The sequence below is a fragment of the Anoplopoma fimbria genome, chromosome 1 (assembly GCF_027596085.1).
Source record: "Anoplopoma fimbria isolate UVic2021 breed Golden Eagle Sablefish chromosome 1, Afim_UVic_2022, whole genome shotgun sequence".
Lineage (NCBI taxonomy): Eukaryota > Metazoa > Chordata > Actinopteri > Perciformes > Anoplopomatidae > Anoplopoma > Anoplopoma fimbria.
Window position 1 is genome coordinate 22,186,869 of NC_072449.1, and position 20,879 is coordinate 22,207,747.

General features: G+C 41.6%; 1 protein-coding gene across 1 annotated transcript in view; it reads right to left on the bottom strand.

Moving 5' to 3' along the window:
* The window catches only part of cadm1b (cell adhesion molecule 1b), a 126,471-nt gene that overhangs the window by 27,357 nt on the left and 78,235 nt on the right, over positions 1-20,879 (bottom strand). Inside the window, exons 2-5 of the mRNA XM_054600897.1 lie at positions 10,969-10,989; positions 6,102-6,248; positions 2,424-2,576; positions 112-249 (exon numbers count right to left, since the gene is read on the bottom strand). Of these exons, the coding sequence (XP_054456872.1) occupies positions 112-249; positions 2,424-2,576; positions 6,102-6,248; positions 10,969-10,989 (459 nt within the window). The remainder of the gene's footprint in view (positions 1-111; positions 250-2,423; positions 2,577-6,101; positions 6,249-10,968; positions 10,990-20,879) is intronic.

The window sequence follows — 20,879 nt, forward strand, 5'->3', positions numbered from 1 at the left end:
GAACTACGTTTTTATTCGCAGAGGAAGCCCCTCCAGAGACTGGGACGTGTAGGGAAGTGGACAGGCCTGGAGCGTGTGAAGCAAACTGGGGGAGGCTGTTATTCTACTGACCTGTCAGTTCTTCCTCCCCTTTCATCCATCTGATGGAGGCAGCTGGCTTGCTGCCCATGGCTGTGCAGGTGAGCTCCGTCTCGTTCCCCTCGCTGACCACCTCCTCGCGGCTCTCGATGATTGGGTTGCCTGGCGGGACTGACCGACGGGAAACAGTCAGAAACACACCGGCGCGACAACATTTGTACACACACAATATTTGGTAACACTCTATAATATGGAAGCAAGACACATGTTTGAGTAACGGGTGAATTTGTGTTTCTCACAATTTAGAAAAGATCATATTTCTGTATGTTTGTGTCAATAATTCACATTTTCTAGATCATCATTAATGAATGTTAACCAACAGTTACTTCGTACATCACGAGGTAATTTGCAATAAGTAATTACTTTCAAATTAGTATCACAACAGGACTTCACTTGAGGGGACATAAGTCCAGTTATATTGTAACAAATGGTGATCTAATGTGCGAAATGATGGTAAACACCTCATGTGTCTTATTTATACTAAATAGAAAATGTATTGGGTAGGCATGTGGCCCTTCTGTTAACTGTAACACTTCATTTTCCCCAGACTTGACAACAGCACCTGGTGGATGTTGTTGAAGCTAGAGTTGTTGGAAAAAATAAGCTGGTAAATGAGGCATAAACAAGGACCGCTGGCTCATGCAACACCATGTAGATGTTTGCATCAGACTACTAGTTTGATGAAAAGCGACTTCATGTTTCCATGAGAATAGGCAAAGTTCTTCTTTCAGATGCGTAGGTCTTCAAGTGTCATTATCAATAGGACCAGGAACATTTCATACTATAATAAAGTGACCACATTTAACATTTAGTTGGATTTAGAAGTTACTCTTTAAGGTGGTAGAAAGTTCACCATGGTCCCCGTCTTAGTTTAGCGTGTGTGTATGCACAAAGCAAAGTTAAGGTTGATTGGAATGTCATTAGTTTTGCAGATATTTGTTAATAAATTAAAGTATTGCACAAAGATGTTGACCTGATGGAACTAGATGCAAAGTCAGGGGATCAACTAAATCATTATAATTCATCCTGATGGGGACATGAATATCTGCACCAAATTTCATGGCAATAGTTATCAAGACATTTCGCTCAAAACCATAAATGTCAACCTGTTCATGGCACTAGAAAAAAGGCAGGTGATTCATCATCTGATAAAATCTCAATGAAAATTTCATGGAAATCCATCAAACGGTTGTTGAAATATTTCAAAGTGGTGAAGCGACAGACCGCTAATCACATAAACTCATAGTTACTTATCTATAGGTGATCCACACAGAGCAGAGTTTTCAGTAGGGATGTTAATAATTAACCATTTAACCAACAATATAAATTGTGTCGATTGTGTCAGGTAAAATTAAATATTACAAATAGAAAAAAAAAGCAAAACTCAGAGGCGGGCCTTGTCACTTAAGTTTAGAACAGCTGGTCCACCTTAAAGGTCCGACCACCTTAAGTGAGACTGGCCCATTGTTGTCGCTAGCTTCAGGGCTAACCCTCTCCCCTTTAACCAGGAGTTGGCATACAAGACTTACAGAGTTGTAGCATTTATTCACTGACAAAAAACAGTGTACATTAGCTTTGCATCAGTTGTGCATCACTTAAGCATGTGTTTCATTTCAAACATTATTGTAAAGCATTACTCGACATTCTTCGCAAAGTTATGCAAGTACATGTGATCCTATGGGCGTAAAATGTACACAGAATAGGATAAGGCACAGTGCTTCTTTGCATAAGTCAACGCAAAATCTTGCTGAACTCCAGTTACTTGAAAGCAAAAAGTCAGCAGGGTGTTCATTTCAAGGACTCTTCAACCCTTGGTTCATAAAATACTGGAGCTAGGCTTCAATTGTACAACTAGAGTAATTACTTTAAAGTGCTTTTAATTCCTTTCAATCCCCCAGGATGTCTGCATGTATAATAAAGCTTAACTGGAGTCATTTCACTCCAAAGCATCAAAGTGTGGCACAGCTGACTCTCAATAGGGAATCGTTCGGAGCAGCCAAGTCAACATTCACCGGGATTCACAGAGTCACAGCTGCCAAAGCCAACGTGGTCTGAGCCATCAGTTTCAGCATCTGCTCCTTTTCCGTTATGCTGTTGAGCACCGCGAGAGCCTAATTGGCTGACATTTTGTTTCAGTTTCTAAAGATAACAGGATCAAAGATTACTATTATTTCATATTCACCAACCAGAAAGCGAGCGAGATACAATGAAAGTGTGTGCGAGGTCATGGTGTGATGTGTGTGTGTGTGTGTGTGTGCGGTTCACACATGCACCCTCACACCTACCCAGGACAGTGATGTCTGCGTAGGCTTCCTGAGGAGGATCTGTGTAGAGCTGGCACACATAGCGTCCCTCATCGGAGAGTGACACATTGGACAGAGACACCCGCAGCTCGTTGTCAGAGAAATTCACCAGCTGGAACCGGCTGTCCTTCAGAGCTGTGGGGATACATGTGAGACAGAGACAGTGAGGATACAGGGAACAGGGACACAAACTCGAGACATGGGGTGAGAAAGAAAGAATGAGGGGAAGGTAGAAGGGGACGGAGGAAGACAAAGGAGACGCAAGGAGAAAATGAGAGAGAGCAGGAGGGGGGAGAACGGGATGAGTGCTGCCCTTTGTGGGCTTTCTCCTTAATTGAGTAAAAGAAAAGTGAGTTTCAAAATGATTCATACAAGTTGATTTATAAAGTAACTTTACAGTCCACGGAGCACTGGCACAGACAGGAAAGTATGAAGAGTGCTCATGAGGACTCCTAACAAGCTAGGAACTCTTAAAAATGGGCTGCTGCTGGTCATGGATGGATGCGTCAAACTCACATATTCCGGAAAAAGGGAGAGCCATTCAAACATACATAATGAATTAAATCACAGTGCAGAGGTAGAGAGGCTCGGATGCCTGAAACTCCAAATCAGAAGTAGCTGTGAATCTTTATACTAATGCCAGTAAGATTGGCTGAATTTTCTTTTAATGTCGTCAAACTAGGTTAGCCGTCTCTCTCAGAGTTTTTACTCTGCTCTTCATTTGGGTCAGCCCTCATCCCTAAGCAGCGCTCTTAAACATCAGCTTTGGTTGATTTGATTGGGAGCCCTTTTGATGTTTTTTGACCTGCCTCCTTTATCAAGTCCTCTCCGCATCTGTCGACTTAACGAACTCTATTCAGCCCCCGTTAAAAGCAAGGGAGTTTGTTATTCCCTTCAGGCTTTACACTTAGCATCGTGATCATTACCCAAGGTCTCAGGGCAGTGTCAACATGAAACCTCATCCCCCAATATAATTTGAGAGCTCTTTGGAAGTCTCTCCTCAAAGGGAAACAATGACACTGATGCACTTTGAGAGCCGAAGCACCTGCTAGGGAGGGAAACCCTTCAATTTGGCGACGCTCAATGAAGTTTATACGAGGCAGTTTCATAACCGGCTGACTGTTTACATAAAAGCGCGGAGGGGGCACCTCATGTAGTATTTATCAGTGTTTAGGCATATTTCTACCAATATAAATATATACATACTAGGGGGCTACTATATTTTCATCAGAGATTAATTTACTGATCGTTTTCTTGGCTGATAATTTGGTCTTTAAAATATTAGAAGTATTTTTGCAGTGTATCACTTTTAAACATTAAACCTTTGCAATACAAAGCCAGACGACTCCTTTGGAAAGATGCAGTGAATGAATAATGGTGTGATCTTGCATCACCATCCATTGAGGTCCACCATCACTGATAAAAGCTCATTTCTTCCATTTCAAATGACAACTCTGCCAAATTGCACGTCATTTCGCATATATCTAGCAGAATAAATACCTCATTCCAGCAACACTCGCTCAGCCTCTATACCTATGACACAATTCATCTTTATTTGCTGCAATATATATTTGTTAATGTGGCCTTCAGTGGGACTGTAAAGCTGTTATCATTTTGTATGCTGTTTGTGTGTAGGTTTCCGTTTCTGTGGCTGCCGCTTCACTTGTAGCTGCTGTTCTTGTAGCTCCTGGTGTGTCTCTATGTCGCTGCTGTTTACTTCCCTGTATACAAAGATCTGCCACTGTGTCGAGCGGCCCCGTTGACAGGTAACAATGCCACTGGCTGAGGGGGGTCCCCAAAGAGCTTGCAGTCCTTCAGGAACAAAGTCTAGAATAGCGCTGCCATGGGGTTCACTAGACCCCATTACGAGGAACACAAACACACAGCGGCGGCCCAATAACACGTTAGCCGCCTGTCAGAAATCTGACATATTTTCCGATCTAATTGCAAACAAACCTTTTGTGTTTTGCAATTGTCAATGGAACTGCATTGACTTAGACAGAGAAAATTATATGTTTACAGGAGCAGCTTAAGTAAAGAGCAAATTGGAAAAGGTTGTCTTAACCTCGTGGAGCGCTTTCCTTAACAGTACAGAGGTAATATTGATTGTTGCCAGGATATAAGAGCCAATTATTCATTGTTGCTTTTCTGAACTGACCAGTTTCCATCTACTCCATGGTATCAGTATAAATATTTCTAGAATGTAGAGCATGACATGACCTATGCTTTATATGCTTTTTTCTGTCATTTTAAGGTATCTGTGGGTATTTTGTACATATATGACAAAGACGTGTACTCAAACTCCCCTGATGCTCTATGCGCGAGAGGAAATGGAACACACTTCTCGCCACCTAGACTTGTGAAATAACAGCTGGGATGCAATATAGACTGAAATGAAGGGTGTTTCTCGTTCACCTTGAATCTTGGCTCAGATCCCAGATACAGACAAGTAAAAAAAGCAGATACAGAAACTTGTTGGGAGTAACCCATATGCTCATGCATAATCATAATGTTCAATATCGTAATCTAAGAGATTATCGTAAAATCGAACAGTGACAAGGACACTGAAGTATTCTCATTATGGTAGCACTGTGTATTATCTCATATTAATCTTACCACATTCTGAGCGTAATGACTTGTGTAAAAGAGCCAAAAACTCAAGGACAGATGGAATCACGTTTAACCTAAAGCTTGAGCTGATCTCATCGTGATATCTGATACCTGAACTGTAAATGTCAAAAGCAGAGAGATCCCTTAAGTATGGGATGACCTGAAATGTGAAACTGACACATGAACACACACCTCTTCGGAAATAAAAAATGCTGTGAAACACATTCTCAAACTACACAAATATAGAGAAATTAGCACAATGTCTGGAATTGAGACTAGATGTTGTGAATACAAGGATGTGAGGAGAATGCTCTTCAGCCAAAAATTTGATTTTTAAGAGCTAATGCAGTCAGGTGTTATATTCAGCTTGAAATGTTGAAGTTTAAGTTTGGATTCTGTTTAAACAATTTTAATGATTTGGCTTAGTTGTGTTGAAGGTTTTGTCCATGATTTAGTAAGTAAAGCTCGAATAACTTCAGCAAGAAAGCCCATTTATAATTGTTGCTGTTTAGAGTATGCATGCATAAAAGAGCAGAAACATTTTGTGAATTTCAACTGTCTTATTTTTTCACTCTTAAGACAGCAAGTTACTTCAGGAAGAAGCAAATTAATGTGAACGAATTAATTCCGTGTTACTTTGAATAAATTTGCACATGGTTATTGAAAAAAGTGACAGCCCTAATGCATTAACTTTTAATGATCAGTGGCTTTTTAAGACCAAATGGACATCACAACATACATTTTGGGCAATAACGTGAACTTTCACTATCATTCCAAAGTCTCACTCATTCACATTCCACTTCTTTGTGTCTCAATACCATTACTGAAATTGATTATCATAGAACTGATAGGAACTTCTTCCTCTACTACGAAAAACAGGACTTTGATTAAAAACAGGATTTCATGATGGAAGTATTCTTGGTGTTATAAATAAATATTAGAATTAGAGGCAAACCCTTTTCTTTTTGAGTAATCCCAATGTGTTTGCATATTGCATGCGTGCTTCACAAGAGACATGGTTGAAATTGTGTTTGAGGCACCGGCACTTACGTCTAACATCTTTGAAGTAGATGGTCTGTCTGTTGGGATTGAGCAGCTGGATGACGGAGCCGTCGTTGTCTTTCACTCTGCAGCTGATGGTGGCCATTTCCCCCTCGATCACCGACACGTTGTCAGTCGCCAGGTTCTGACCTTCGACTTCAAAACACAGACAAAAATACAGATGGGAAAAATTTTATACCAGATGGGAGGCAAGTATTTGTCTGGATATTTACAGCCTATCAAATATTTATATTTGTTACAACAGGGACTGCATGTAAACACATTCACAGTGTAAAGATGCGTGAATAGGCCGCGTAGCTTGTTTGGTTGCAGCCATACCTAATCCTTTTAATATAAGAGCCATGTGCAATGTTTGTCACTATTGATCTCCCCAAGCTCAGAGTGGGCCCCGTGAGTCAGTGCCAGATGGGCTGTAAGCTCTGCTGCCCACGAAGGTAGGGAGATAGGAGAGGGTAGGAAGAAAAAAGAGACAAAGAAAGAGTGTAAGAAAATGGCAAGAAGTAGATACGGGCCGGGTGGAGGAAGAGAGGGGGAGTTAAACAGAGAGAAGAGAAAGATGAGCCGGGCTGGATGCTGTTTATGGTTGAGCTTTATCAGAGCCCTCCATCTGAGCTTCCATGCGACCAATGTGCGCTCCGTGTGCTCAGCTGCTCTGTATCTTTAGGAATAAAAGTGCTGTAAACATCTGAGTCACTCTCTCAGTATATTGGCATTGTTGCTACACAGACAAGACCTGGACCTTGTCATCGTATCTTACACCTCACACCAAATCCCCACACAAAAAGCCTGGCTATGTTTCCCCCAGACTTTCAAAGGAAGGAATGAGGAAGGGAATGAGAAGTCACCTTGTGCTATATTTATCTGGCAGGAGCCAAAAAAAGCGTAAGGAGAACGGTGAATACGTTTTAATGTCTCAGATTCAAACCAGCGGAGTAACACTCCCAGCCACAGCCCCGAGGAAACATCAGAAGCACATTTGCATGCCCAAGTTGTCTGACACCTCTATTCCATTCTGACATTTACAAAGTGGGGGAGAAAAAACACCTGCATTTTCAGATAGTGATAATGGGAATAGACAGCCAAACTAACATGATTCAAAATGAACTCTGTGAATGCGGCAAGCAATAAGAAATTAACCTCCTGTGGAGAAAAAGCTCCTCAGACCTGTCTAATGCAATGAACTACCCATTTCATTCCGCTGTGCTGCCAGGGATCAGGCTCAGGATATAAGGAAGGTAATGGGTAAAAACAGACACAGATTATGTCCAAAAAGTACACATTGCATATATTTACTACTTGCTAAAGGGCATTGACATAAACTAATGTTAAACAGTGAAACTGTTCACAGACATGAACCAAAATAAATCTTTTCTGATTCTAGTTCAGTGTTTATCGTAGACAAGTGAATACTTCCTAACAGTATCTAAGGGCAGAGAGGCCAACAGTGAACACGTGTATGGATGAGGGAGCATATAAATAAATGCAGGCGTTCTCAAGCTCTTTTTCCCATTTTCTATATAAGCAATGTTGAAATGGACCAGGGGTGGTGCATATCATTTCCTAAATAACATTTGGATAATATAACACACATATAAGGCCCTTTATCTTACCTTGCCTCTTCTGGATAGTCTTAAATTCCCCCTCAAACTGTTTATTTATGTTGACTTGTAATTGGAACTACTCAGATCGATTAGGTTAATGTCAAATGAAAAACTGTTGCCTAACAAGAACATAAATGATTCAGCAAAACCCCAATATACATCCAATGTCAATGTTCTGTTCTTGCCCTCTCTGTGCATGGCATCTACAGTCTGTTTAAAGATGGAGTAGGACGTTTTTTGGAAAAGGTAAAATAAAAGCGGAAGAATATAAAGAAAAAGTTACAGCCCTCACCGCCCCTTTTCTGTCCTAAGCCCCTCCCACCAGATGACGATGGGCATTTGCACAAGCTTCATATAGTAACCTGTACAAGTACTTGTCAGTCATTTCAAACATGATCCCAGTTGTGATTGTGATGCCGATATATAGCATTAATTCTGTTAGATTTACGCTTGTGTGTTTTTGTAAACTTATGAGCCAATAAAGCTCTTTAAGATAACATACTCTGATTCGGGGCTCAAGCTAGCAACATAGCAGCAGCTGTGAGCCTTTGGCTATGTTTAGCAGAAGACTCAATAACAATTTTTCACACTTCTCACATGTGTTTTGTCATTGTTAGACTCTCTTTTAGACTCTTTTCATAAGTCTTCTTTTTTTGTGTCACTGTGCAGTGTAAGCAGATGTTTTAATGCTGGAATAGCATTTTTTTTTTTAAATCAGACCGTTAAATCACGATTTCACTGTCTGACAGGACGCGTATGACGTGCATCTGCATTGGTTGAGCAGCCAATAAGAATGCCCTCAACTTTTGTATACTTCATTTTTGTTGAAACTGAATAAATCTGAAAAAAGGCTAGCTGTTTCATAAACTAAGTTAACCCTTTACCGGCTCTACTCCAGGTTAGGGTTGCATATTTGCCAGCTTGAAACCTGGACAATCCTGGACCAATCAGGACGTCTAGTCAGCGTACTCTAGCTACATATTTACATTTGACATTTTGTGCATTTTTCTAACCTTTTATTTAAGATATGGTAAAGGTTAGGGGAAACATGAATTGCACGTCTGTCAAAGTGACATAAACCACCTTTATGTTCTGCTTTGACTCACATGGGGCACAATATTTCTTACATTGGCATTGGACTTAAATCTTAGGGTGGTGAATCATCTAATATGGAAGTAAGTGTGGTTTAGTTTGATGATCTACTTTAGTTCAAAAAGAGAAGAGTAAGCGATTAATTGCTTCCTTGCTACATTTAAAAAAAACAAAATAGATAAATGAAGAGTGATAATCATGGGCATCGAGTCATCTTCATGTTGAGAACTGAAGTGTGTAAGTTTGAAATGATATCAAGTGTGCCGGAGCTTCTCTGCACATGTACTAAGTGTTGAAGAAGATGAGGCGAAAGCAATGTGAAGTGTTTTGATGTCTATTTTATTTCATCGCTGTACAAGTAATATATATTTGGCAGTCAAAACAGCAACATAGAGCAGCCTTAAAGCAAGGTTATTCTGCTCCCAATCTGTTTGACTGAGAGAAAGGGAATGCAAAAGATAATTTCTCCATAAGGTTTAGCAGCCCCAAGCAAGGTTGGTCCCCCTCCAATATCCCAGCCTCGGCTCATCTCCAATTCAAAACACACATAAATAACGTCGCTGTGATTAGCAATCCCATCAAAGGGAAAACAGGCCACTTTGTGGAACATGGAGGGTTTTTCCAATTGGAGTAAACATTTTCAATTGCCTCGGCATCCTGGTCATGATTGGGTGCAAATGAGGAGAGGCAGTCATTAATTCTGGGTGGTGGGTGGGGATGGAGGGGGAGTGGGCAGAGGCATGGCTCAGATGACTGGCTGATAAATTCACACTCATTCCAGCAGCTGTCTGGAAGAGTAAAGTGCCTGTATCTCTACACATGGCTGCCCTCCTGTTCCCGCATCACAACATACTGAATGAAACAGTCAGAGGGAAATACAGACCTTCAAAAGTCTGTGCACTCTCTGAGGGGATCTACAATCTGGCATCAAGTGTCTGGCATAGAGACTCGCCTCATCAGCCGTGGAGCAACTAACCCCCTCCCCACCCCGCTGACCAATTTTAAGAAAAGTTGACGAAATCAGGAAATATTAGCAGGCCGGCTCCTCAAACAGAAGTTTTGGAGACAGGCACCTTTGAATAAAGCTGGCTCCCTCTTTGAACTTCTCTCTCTTGTTTTCACATCAAAAGACATGAAAGGGGTAGCAAAAAGCAGGACAGCCAGCCCCCAATTCCTCTCCCTTGAGTCACGGCTGTCTGCAGCAGTCGTGTCCTTTCAAGGAACAACCAGGACTATAGCCAGTCATTAACAATCAAAGTTTCTCCCAATCCTCCTCTGATGCCTCCTTTTTACCGCTGCATGTCTTTATCCAGCTCAGTCATTAAACCTTGATCCTCATGATGAAATGCTGTTTTAAGAATGTTCACAAGTAAGAAACCTTCTGTCTCAGGGTATAATTAGTGCCATGCCATTTCTCCTCGAAGCTTTGCATGGGAAGGTTTCAAAAATTTCATACCCACTAATTTGACCATTTTTGTATGACTTGAAAATAAAGCTGTTCAACCTGAGAAAGTCAACAAATATTATAAGCTATGCCTTTTTTTTCAAGTAAATGAAATGACCGATGCTCTTTGCACTTTGTAATGGAGAAAACTTTAGTTTTTGGACCTGCTCTAGCACCTGGACAAGAAGTGTTGTCAGCAATTAAACTTTTTTATTTACCTAATTTGACTCTGCTTATACCAGCTAAAACCAGTGAAGTGCTGTCAATGATTCACATCAACCTCACATGTTTTGGGGATGTTATTTATTAAAGTAAGATAATTAGCTGAAGGGTTAGTTCACCTCCTATGGTCAAGAGTTAGTTTGCAGCTTGACATTCAGAGAAAGGAGGAGACGGCCACACAACTAACAACTTATGTTCCTGATAAGGCAAATAATTTCTGTACAAGCCAAATGTTGCTATAATGTATTATATACAGATATCTTACATTTATGGATAACTGTAAATGAGAATGGACATTGTTAAAGAACTTGATGAGTGGATCTGCATTGTGAGTGCAGACGTGGCTCTCTCCTTCTCCTGAAAATGAAACACCAACATATCCAACCATTCATGTAAATATGCATGGATGAACAGACTGCTATGGACAGCCAATCAACAGACAGAAGGAAGCAAGCACTTCCAAATGAACAGCAGGTAGCAAAAAAAGAAAGAGTACCTGTCACGGTTTCAGCAGCTCCTGTAGCAGCGCAGGACGAGGACAAAGAGAGAAAAAGAGAAGAAAACAGTCAGGTTGTGAGCAGACAGGATGCAAGCACTCTCTGGTAAAAAAAACTTATTCATAAGTGATAAATAGGGCTGCTGAAATTCATTAAATTCAATCTCCATATGCTCTTAATGTGTAATTTACTTCCAATTAAGACAAATACAAAAAGCATCGTAATGAGTGATCATTCTATTCTTCCACAGGTGTGTACGATCCCCCGACATAATGAGCCATTCTCTCTCTTCATCCAGTGTTATATTAATATGGAGGAACAGAGGGGGATATGTGGACTTTGTTTTCTCCCCTCTCATGTCCCTGATTGAGATTCCAGCCAGCCCCGCTCGAGAGCAGCCACTGCCTGGAGGCGCTCCCCTGGGACCCTGCGGTGTATCCTGGAGAAGAGAGCACCCATTCGGAACGGTGCCCACCCAAACTGGCATCTCGCAGGGCATGGGAGACTGGCGTGTTCCCAAGTCCCCGCAGCAGCGCTCAGGGCCTGTACCCTCGGGAGAGCTTCCATCATTCATTGTCTGCTATTCATAAACAACCCCCCCATCCCCTCTCTCTCTCTCTTTCTCTCTCTCTCTCACACACACACACACACACTTTCTCCCCTGCCCTCTGCTGCACACCCATACACTCTAGTATACTCTATACTCTACATTTTTATATTTCACACACCGTCTTTTATATATTGACATTTCACACACACACTTTGGAGCTTCTTTAACTCTGGCTGAGAGCAATGCGGGCTCCAGTGCCGGGCGTACAGTATGTCGAAGTGACTGCTTGTCTCCCTTGTCATTGCTGGCGTAATAAGGGTGTAAGGTATGACACATGTCCTTGTTAAACTCCTTTGTGCAATTTCAATGTGTCAGCAATTCCCTCAGGACAAAAGACGTTTGAGTGACAAATCACACTCGATGGGAAACAAATTTTGAACACTGTCCAGGCGCCTGTTTCAATATCTCACACTGCTTAAGCCTCTGCTTTTTTTTTAAAACATCAGGTGTCAGTCAAAACAGTGTCTTTATTATGCGTTAATTCAACTTAATGAGGCTTCTGGGGCAATTCTGCTTCAGCTGAGAGGGATCTGAACAAAATGAGGCTGCGAGGTTGATAGCCAGACTCAAACTCGAGCTTGAATGAGCACAGCGTATGCATCCCCAGTCCAACCAGCCCTCAGGACAGCCCGTAATGAGGCTTTTGAGCTGCTTTAATTGCCAGGTAATTATTATGTTGTAGCAACATTATGTAAATTACTCATTATCATCGTGTATGTGTAGTATATCTGCCCTCGTTTTATGTTACAAGACAGTAAAAAAGAGAAATGTATCACCCTAATACTGGGGCATATCAGTGTTTAATCTTGTCAACAGACACCTACATATATCTAAACAGAGAGACTTGTGCTATAGTGCGGTGACACCTTCCCTAACCCTTCAGTATGATCCACTTCCTGCTGGTGGCCTCTGAAGGGGCTATAAATAGCGTTGTGGCTTGTCTGCCGTGCTCCCCTTCTCTTCTCTGTACCTGCAGCACATTAGGTAGAAGTTATGAGGTGCCAGCTCGCCTGTGATTAGATGTCATGGCTGTCGCTCTGCTTAGACAGTGCTGATAGACAGATTTCTGGGGAAATGCGTGTGATGGCATTCGTGCGAGTGCAGCCGTTGCACCAATCTGTCAATCAAGGCGGATGAGAGCAGGCAGGCCAACCATCCTCCAAATAATGTCTGTCCTTGTCTCCTCACCTCTTCTCCTTTTCATCCGAAGCAGAAACAGCAAAAAATGGAGCATTACCCCGTTTTTACATTTACATTTCCTACTGCAAACAGGCTTGTGAACATTTGAAAGGTCATGTTTTTACACTCCATTATGTTTTCTATAAGACGTGAGGTTCCAAGTGCTCTGGCATTTAGGCACCTGTGTTCAACCCATTGCCACCCGAACAAATCCATAATAATCTGCATTATTTTTTTTGGTCAGTGAGGCAAACTAAGATCTCATGAGACTGGCTGACTGTGTGGTAAGAGTGGCACATAGTCTCTCTCTCTCTATATATGATGCTGCTCAGCAAAAGCAGTGGGGTAACACTAATGAGGCAACGTTTCTTCTCAGTACTAGTGTGATGCCTTTGAATTAATGTTCTTCCTTTCAGGTAAAACATTCCCTTGCTTATTTATGCTCATAATCTCCTGCGTGTTGCATGTCAACCTAGTGTGTGATCGCACTGCATACGAGGACACAACAGAGTTGGATGCTGGAACTCTGTGTAGTTCCCCATAGAGATCCCCATTGGTTGCCTTCGTGTGTGTGTGTGGAACGATGCGTTCTGACTGTGTGTAGCCCACTGTGTTCTCATTTAATTAGAGGGATCAGAGGTGGGCTTCAAACTTTTTCTCTTCAAGAAATCGGATGGAGAAGCGAGCTCCTGCAGAGTGGACCCGATAAACACAGACGACTTTTGAGGTCAGGATTTTCACAAAAGAAACTGATCAAAGAGTTTGGCTGTCCTCGCAAAAAGAGGAAGAGGAAGAAAAAACAGTGCCCGACAACTAATGTAAGTCTTTGTTGCCAGGCATAATAGTTTCAGGTACACATTATATTAGAATATATATATAATATTATTTGTATTCTGTGACAGTAAGCTGAATATCTTTGGGTTTCGTTACTATTTGTTTGACAAAACAAGAAGTTTACTGTAATAAAATGTGATTTGATTGGCAATTTTCACTATTTTCTTTCCTTCGATACACCTCATAAATGAGAAACTAATTGTTAAATTAATTTGTAAAAAAAATGATTATTTGTTGGAACCCAACTCCATGTGCTGCTGAAGATAGCATCATACAATTGAACCTAAAACTACTATTTCCATGTTCAATAATGTTATGCTTATTACTGTAGTCCACCACTTTAACATATGATGCATTTGTGCCTGCAATGGCTTGGTTATGCAGTTAGGTGCATTAATCAGTAATTTAGTTGCATTGTACAGGCTTGACCTGCTTTATTTTTTATTATCAGCAGTGAGGCACATCTTAATCCAGCCCAACCTGTCAGCGCGATATCAAAAAACGCTCACCTGCAAACACTAATGGGAATCCTCAGATTAATTATCCCTAGGGTCGATTTAAACATGTTAATCAGGCTGGTTTACAGGAGATGCAAAGCATGTTCTTGCACGATAAACTGGAATAGGAAGGAGATTTCGCCAGCATTCCAACAGAGGTGGTTAATTGCTCACTGTTAATGAGATTTGCTTTGTAAATGTCTGATCTATGACTGGAATGTTTGTGTTGTACTTATGAAAAGCCAGGAGGACACATGTAGTTGAAGACATCTTTTACTTTGAAGGATTAAGGGATAATCCTTCAGAAATGCTGTCAGATAAAAAGCAGATATATTGAATTTGGTACCCTGCCTGCTCTTAGTAAAGTGCTTTTGGCGTCCACAATCGCACATAATAAATAACACTAGATGGTTGTTCTTATGAATAAAAGGCTAAAATTAAGACATTTCAGCTTCAGTAATTCCTTTAAAAACACCAAAAAGGTTTGTTATCGTGTGTGACTGGGTCCTGTCACTCACAACACACACGAAGACGTCTCTGCTGCTGACACGCACACAAAAAGAAGGTGCAAACAGCAGCCAGCCTCTTTAATGACAACTCAGGTAGCATTCAGCTCACACCGTCGTGTCAAGAAAAAAGAGAACACTAACACATATCTGACTACTTTAGCTGCCAGGCTGCTGTTCCACAGAGCCTCGTCACATGACAGCCACGAGCTCTCCCCGTTACACAAATGAAACAGCATCAAAATGGGATAAAAAGAAAGCAAAAGTGAAATGAAAAAAAAAGAAAGAAAGCGGTTGCTTAATATCACAGTGACAAAAGGTCATTTGGCATAACAAAACAAGACTATTCTACGAGAGGAAGTCTCAAATCAACATAATATGAAGCAGGAAGAGCATCATAGTAGCAAACTATTAAATCATGCTGATTGTGACAAATGCAGTAACTTCAGAGGTCTATAAATCACCAACCAACTGCATTCGCTGGGAGGTAGTACAATGATTTCCTCTTTCCTACAAGGCACAATCATTCACTCCGTTATGTTAACAAGACTGGTTGACTGAGCATGGACTTAAGTGCAGCAGTGGCAGTGTCGCGTCGCACCCTAAAAACCAACGCAGCAGAGAGAGATTCTTGCTTAAAGCCAAGGCAAGCTTAACCTCTGGTGAAGTGACACATCACATCTCATTCGGATTTTCTATTTCGGGTGACGCTGCATCTTTTTGTGTTTTCCTCTTCAGAGTCAGCAAGCACTGCTGCGAAGCCTCTTTTTTAGCCCCGGTCTCAGTTTCTTTGTAAAAGAAGACTTGCAGCAGGAGTGCTGCGTTTGTTACCACAGGAGAGAAACTGTAGCTCTGATTCAACACGCAGCATTGCCCGGATCAAAAACGCATGCAGAACGATTCAAATCAAAGCCTCCAAAGAGTCTTGAGGGAGGATATTTTCTTTTTCTTTTCAGGAGACGATGTAATGCCTCACCTATAAAGTATGGTCTCTTGCCAGGAAAGCTCACATGAGCAATGCTCGCAAAAGCAATGTGTGTGTGTGCTTTGCTGTCTGCTAGCAGATCTGCTTACTCACTATGAATGTGCATACATCTGCACAAGCCTTTCTGTGTGTGCGCGTATGTATGGTGTGTGTGTGTGAGGGGTAATTAGGACATTAGGAGAAGCTTCTGACAGGCTTGTCATCGCCACAGCTTGCCCAGTGAAAAGGAGGTGGTCATAGGGGTAAGTGGGGGTCCAGCAGGGTCAAGAGACAGCTGCTGCACCACCACTCACTGTCTGGAAGCTCTCAGAGAATATTAAACCACCGGGGCCTCGGCCAAGACGCTCCCTCATTTATGGAATACACAAAGCTGTTTCACAAGGAGGTAGCTGCTAATTTATTCTCACTGTTATAAAAGTGCTATTGTTTTTTCCCCTGAAACATGAGAACATAAACATCAAAAGACCAAAATAAGTGGCGATGGCTTTGAGGTAATTGATGTTATTTTGTAAATCAGTGAATTTAGAACGCAGTTGCAGTTATTTTTTGCTCATGATGATAAATCTGTGTGGGCCTGCGCCTGCTGTGTCTCCAGCAGAGAGAGGCTTTATTATTACAATATGAGACGTATTAAATACATCCCCGAGGCTGATGACCTTGGTGACGACACACCATTAATTGCATGGATGGATTATTATCACCACAACAATAACATGCCTCCTTCTCTGCTACACTCTCCTTAACACCTGCGCCCTTTCTCTGGCTGCCACTGCTCATATACTCATAATCACATCTATCAGCCCAAAACGTTAACTGTATCCGGGGACGCTAAACACATCCATTTGTTTGCAGTTGTAATGTCTTTTGTGCGCCTCAATCAGGCACCTGTCAGACACACACCTGCTACCTCCGTGCTAAGAAAAAAGGCAGAGGGAAGGCCTTTTGTTTCCTCACAGTTTATAATCAGCACGTTGTTTCCAATCTTCTTCCACCATTTTTCAATTTCCCATTTCCCTTTTCTCAGTCAAATCACTGCTATCAATCAGGTGCATGTTTGAGAGAGGGGAGAGCAAGTGTGTGTGTGTGTGTGTGCGTGTGTGTGTGTGTGTGTGTTTGTGTGTGTGTGTGTGTTAGAGAGGGAGAGAAAGAGGGGGAAGTTCCTTGATGGAACCATCTCCAGCCCTAGGCCTCATTAGTCAGCGGCTGCGGGAGGAAATGTGTGCGTGAATGTGAGCGGCATATGTGTGTAATAAAAATGAATACTGGTAGAGTGTGTCTGTCAATATGAGGCCATTTAACATTCCCCATTCCATCCAAATGATGCACAGCGGACATTATGCTCTCTATTTGAGTTCTCCCCTAAATGGATACTCAACCCAGTACGTTCTATTATATTTTGCCCTTTTCTTCCACTGCGCTTACTGATATCATGGCAGAAGATGACCTATAACGTTAAAAAACTATTTCTGCGCAACCATGACAACATCTTCTCCATGTCAGCGTGCCCATGCTGTAAAAAACGCCTCAGAAACGAATGCGGTTGAGTGATGTGGCAGTCAATACAAATCAAACCGTAACAGCTGCATAGGCTCAAGCCATATCGATCTATGTGACGAGAGGCGCTCGCAGTGCATCGACATCTTTGAAGAAAGTCAACTTAGTCGCTTTGATTTGTCTGTTTTCACTGAAGACGCCGACTCCTACAACAGAAATAGCACCTCTGTTAGCATTCATGAGGCACAAATTAGGCAACAAACACGCCGGTGCTGATACAGAGCATTGAGCCATATTTAAACTGGGAGCTCACTGGGATCATTGTTATGTTAGGTAACATGTAAAAATAGTTTTTTTGCCATTAATAACAGTAAGTAAAGGACGAGCTAACGCAACAAGTCCAGATTATTGCCAACGTGGCAATATTCTCGACGTTTTACTGAGAGTATTGATTATAGAAGAGATCTATTTGAAGTGGCCATTTGAAATGGCAACTACAGTATAGTAAATTCACAATGGCAGGGTAATATACGGCTTCACTGCTTTCATTTATTCACAGCTTGACATTTCCTCCCTTCCTCAGAGTGTGCTCTAACTGTGTGCCAATGGCCACATCATTTAGACTGGACCTGCATGAATATTTAACATTAGTGCCTGGCTCGTAGCTCGCAGAAAATGAATTATTTTTAGTGGGCTTTGCAGAGGCACCGTGGAAAACCCTCACTCTTGTGATGAATCGCTGGAGAGTTTATGTTGTATTAAGCAGGCAAAACAAATGGCTATCAATCATTTGAAGCTTTCCGTGCTCGCCAGCTACACATCCCTTCCCCCCTTTCAGAGATTCAGTTGGTTTTCAGAGGGATCAGCTGCCAGTCTCGGTTTGTAAAAAAGGGTCAGCCTTGAGTTCACTGGTGTTTATTGACAAGCCGTTTGTGGAAGAGGAGGACGGACATGTTGCAGTGAGCAACAGTCTACCGCAGCTTTAGGTACATGTCAGTAAAAATATGCTCATGTTTTCACTCCTCCGGCTATAAAACAGTTAACAACCTTAAGCACAGACAAACACTAAGTAGCATGTCTTCATTTTAGACTATTAGTCCAGTGTACGCTGTTACATGTACTAGACTTGATGAGTTTACTGCTGCTAATCCCGCCATTTTTTTTAATTTTGTCTCAAATTACTCTCATATAGTTTCTATTTTTTACTTACTCTTATTTCAGTTTTTTATGCCTCTAATTTTGTACTTTAGGTCCTTGTGCTGCTGCAAAAATCAAATTTCCCCTGTAGGGATCAATTATTGCTTATTAATTAATTAAGCCTTTATTAGTCCCACAATGGGGAAATTATTTCTCTGCATTTAACCCATACCCGGGGGAGCAGTGGGCTGCAATGATATCTCATCCAATCTTATTTTATCTTAAACTACCGGTGACAAAGACCAACTTGAGGCAACAGAGTGTCTGCAGATAAATAGCATCTAATGAGCTACATTTTGTCAGTTTTCACTATGAGGTTTACGTCAGAAGAAGGGCTGCAATTTAAAATGATTTACATTATCAATTATTTTGATTATTACTTTCTTGAATAACTGATTAAACATTTCAGTCTGTAGAAGTCAGAAGATAGTGTAGCCTGCTTCTTAGAATTTCCAAGAGTCAAAGGTGACCTAATCAAAAGTCACATTTTTTCCAACAAACTGTCCAAAAGTCTACCATTGTATTAAACAGAGAACAGCAATGATTGCAACCAAGACTTTATAAGACCCAGTGTAACAAATAACTTATAGAATTATTTATATATATATATATATATATATATATATAGTTATTGCACATCCTAAAGGCGCCATTAGCTGCATCAACTGCAATAATAAACCATTCTGAGGCAACTATGGTCAAACACAAACTGCATCTTATTAGCATGTAGCCATTTCACTCAGTGAAAACAACCTATAGCTCCAAATAAAAGTCTGAACAAGTTGATAAACGATATGATATGTAAGCTCCTGTGAGACAGTATGGAGTAATAAGATATTTCAAACCTTAAGAAACTGGACGCGAAAGGGTTACACCAGTATTTGGACAATTATTTTATGTGCATGTGCAATTGAGCAGATTCTGGGATACGCTTCTGTACCTTTTCACATTTTTGGAAGATGCTCATGGACTTTGGGAAAGCAAAATCTCCTAGTCCAAAACAATACATTCATATAATCAGGCTCAAGGGAAGGGTTCAGGTTGTGTCCAAAGTCAGTATTAAGAAAGGGCCTATTGGCTGGTGGTAGAAAGGTGTGAATCTAGCACAATCTAGAGCTTCCTGTACAAATACAATTTCCTGCAAAATTAAGAGGGCTAAGAGTGCATAAAGGAGTAGTTCTCATAGGTGTTTGAATGAGCTCTTCATCCTTCCGCTACCTGCTTTGAGGATATTTGATTGGCTACGTAATTACCTTAACATTGGTTAATTGCCAGTTAATTTACCTCTCATTGCAATCACATAACCCTCAAGTCTGCCAATCAGTAATTAAAAAAATCATGTATAAATCCAGTTCGATAAAACACACACATGCACACAAGCGAGTGCCCGAAAAACGCCAGCGTGACACACACAGACACACACACAGTTAACAGATTCTCGGATTACTTGACAGTTTCATTAAGACAGATTACCGTGACCCTGAAGTTTTAATCTTCCAGATAAAGTGAAGCTGTTTTTACACCCATCCTCAAGGATGCACTTCATTTCCAACAACATCCAACCTGAGATGAGATTGGGCCTTTCTCAAATACAATCTGAATTGCTTCAATTGATTAAACAGAAACCAGCAGGCTGAACAGAGCGGAGCGGAGTACAAACCCGTCCACACAGCCACTGGCGAGTGTGGACACAAGATTGAGGGTAAGATATCTGTGAGTGGCCTGGCACCTGAGTCAGAGAGATAGTCCTGCTCACTTGGGGAGGGAGGTGAGGGGGGTCCAATTGGAGACAGACTGGGTGGCTTTGCCTGTGTTTCCCCCTTCAGGTAAATATTTTATGGATGTGCGATACAGTTCAGATGACAGTTGAGATGACTGAGAGTCGGCGTGCAGGCGACAAGGGTTCAGCGATTTATTAGACGTTGGGGGATGTGGCATGGGGGGAGAGTGAGGCTGAATCTGAGAAATGTGTTAGCAGCTGTTAATATAACGAGTTTCAAAATGACTCAGGTTTGTGCTCGCACGCGTACATATGCACGTGTGCGAGATGAGCGAGTGCTATCCGCAACCAGAGCCCATGAAAGGGAAGAGGCAGCAGCAGTACAGATGTGTCTCTCTCTGAGCCCAACATGAAACACAGGAAACAGCCTCTTTGATCATTACCTACCTGTCAGTCTGCCCTCCACAGGGACCGCCTGTTACGACTGCTGATGCACCGCACTGACAGGCCAGAAACACACGCAAACTCAAACGCATTGAGAAAAAAAATAAAAAAAAGCAGCACCGCTATGAGCCTGACTGCTGCCGGAATTCAGACTCGTCCCAGAGGGGGTATAACAATGACGACCAGTGGTATGGTGCAAAGCGTAGGTTTATTATTCCATATTTGGATTCCAATTAGCCTCAGCGACTGCGAGGCCTGCCGGGGTCCACATTCGCATCTGTAAAAACGAGCAATTTAGTCTCCACTCCCCGTGATTGTATGTTTGTTGAGTTTGGGAGGAAAAAAGCAGAAAGCAGTATGATCAAAGGGGGAACATGTCTAGAAGTGAGTCAAAAGCAAACAAGCTTTTTTGAGTTCATTTGTTTGACTCACTGCTTCTACAGT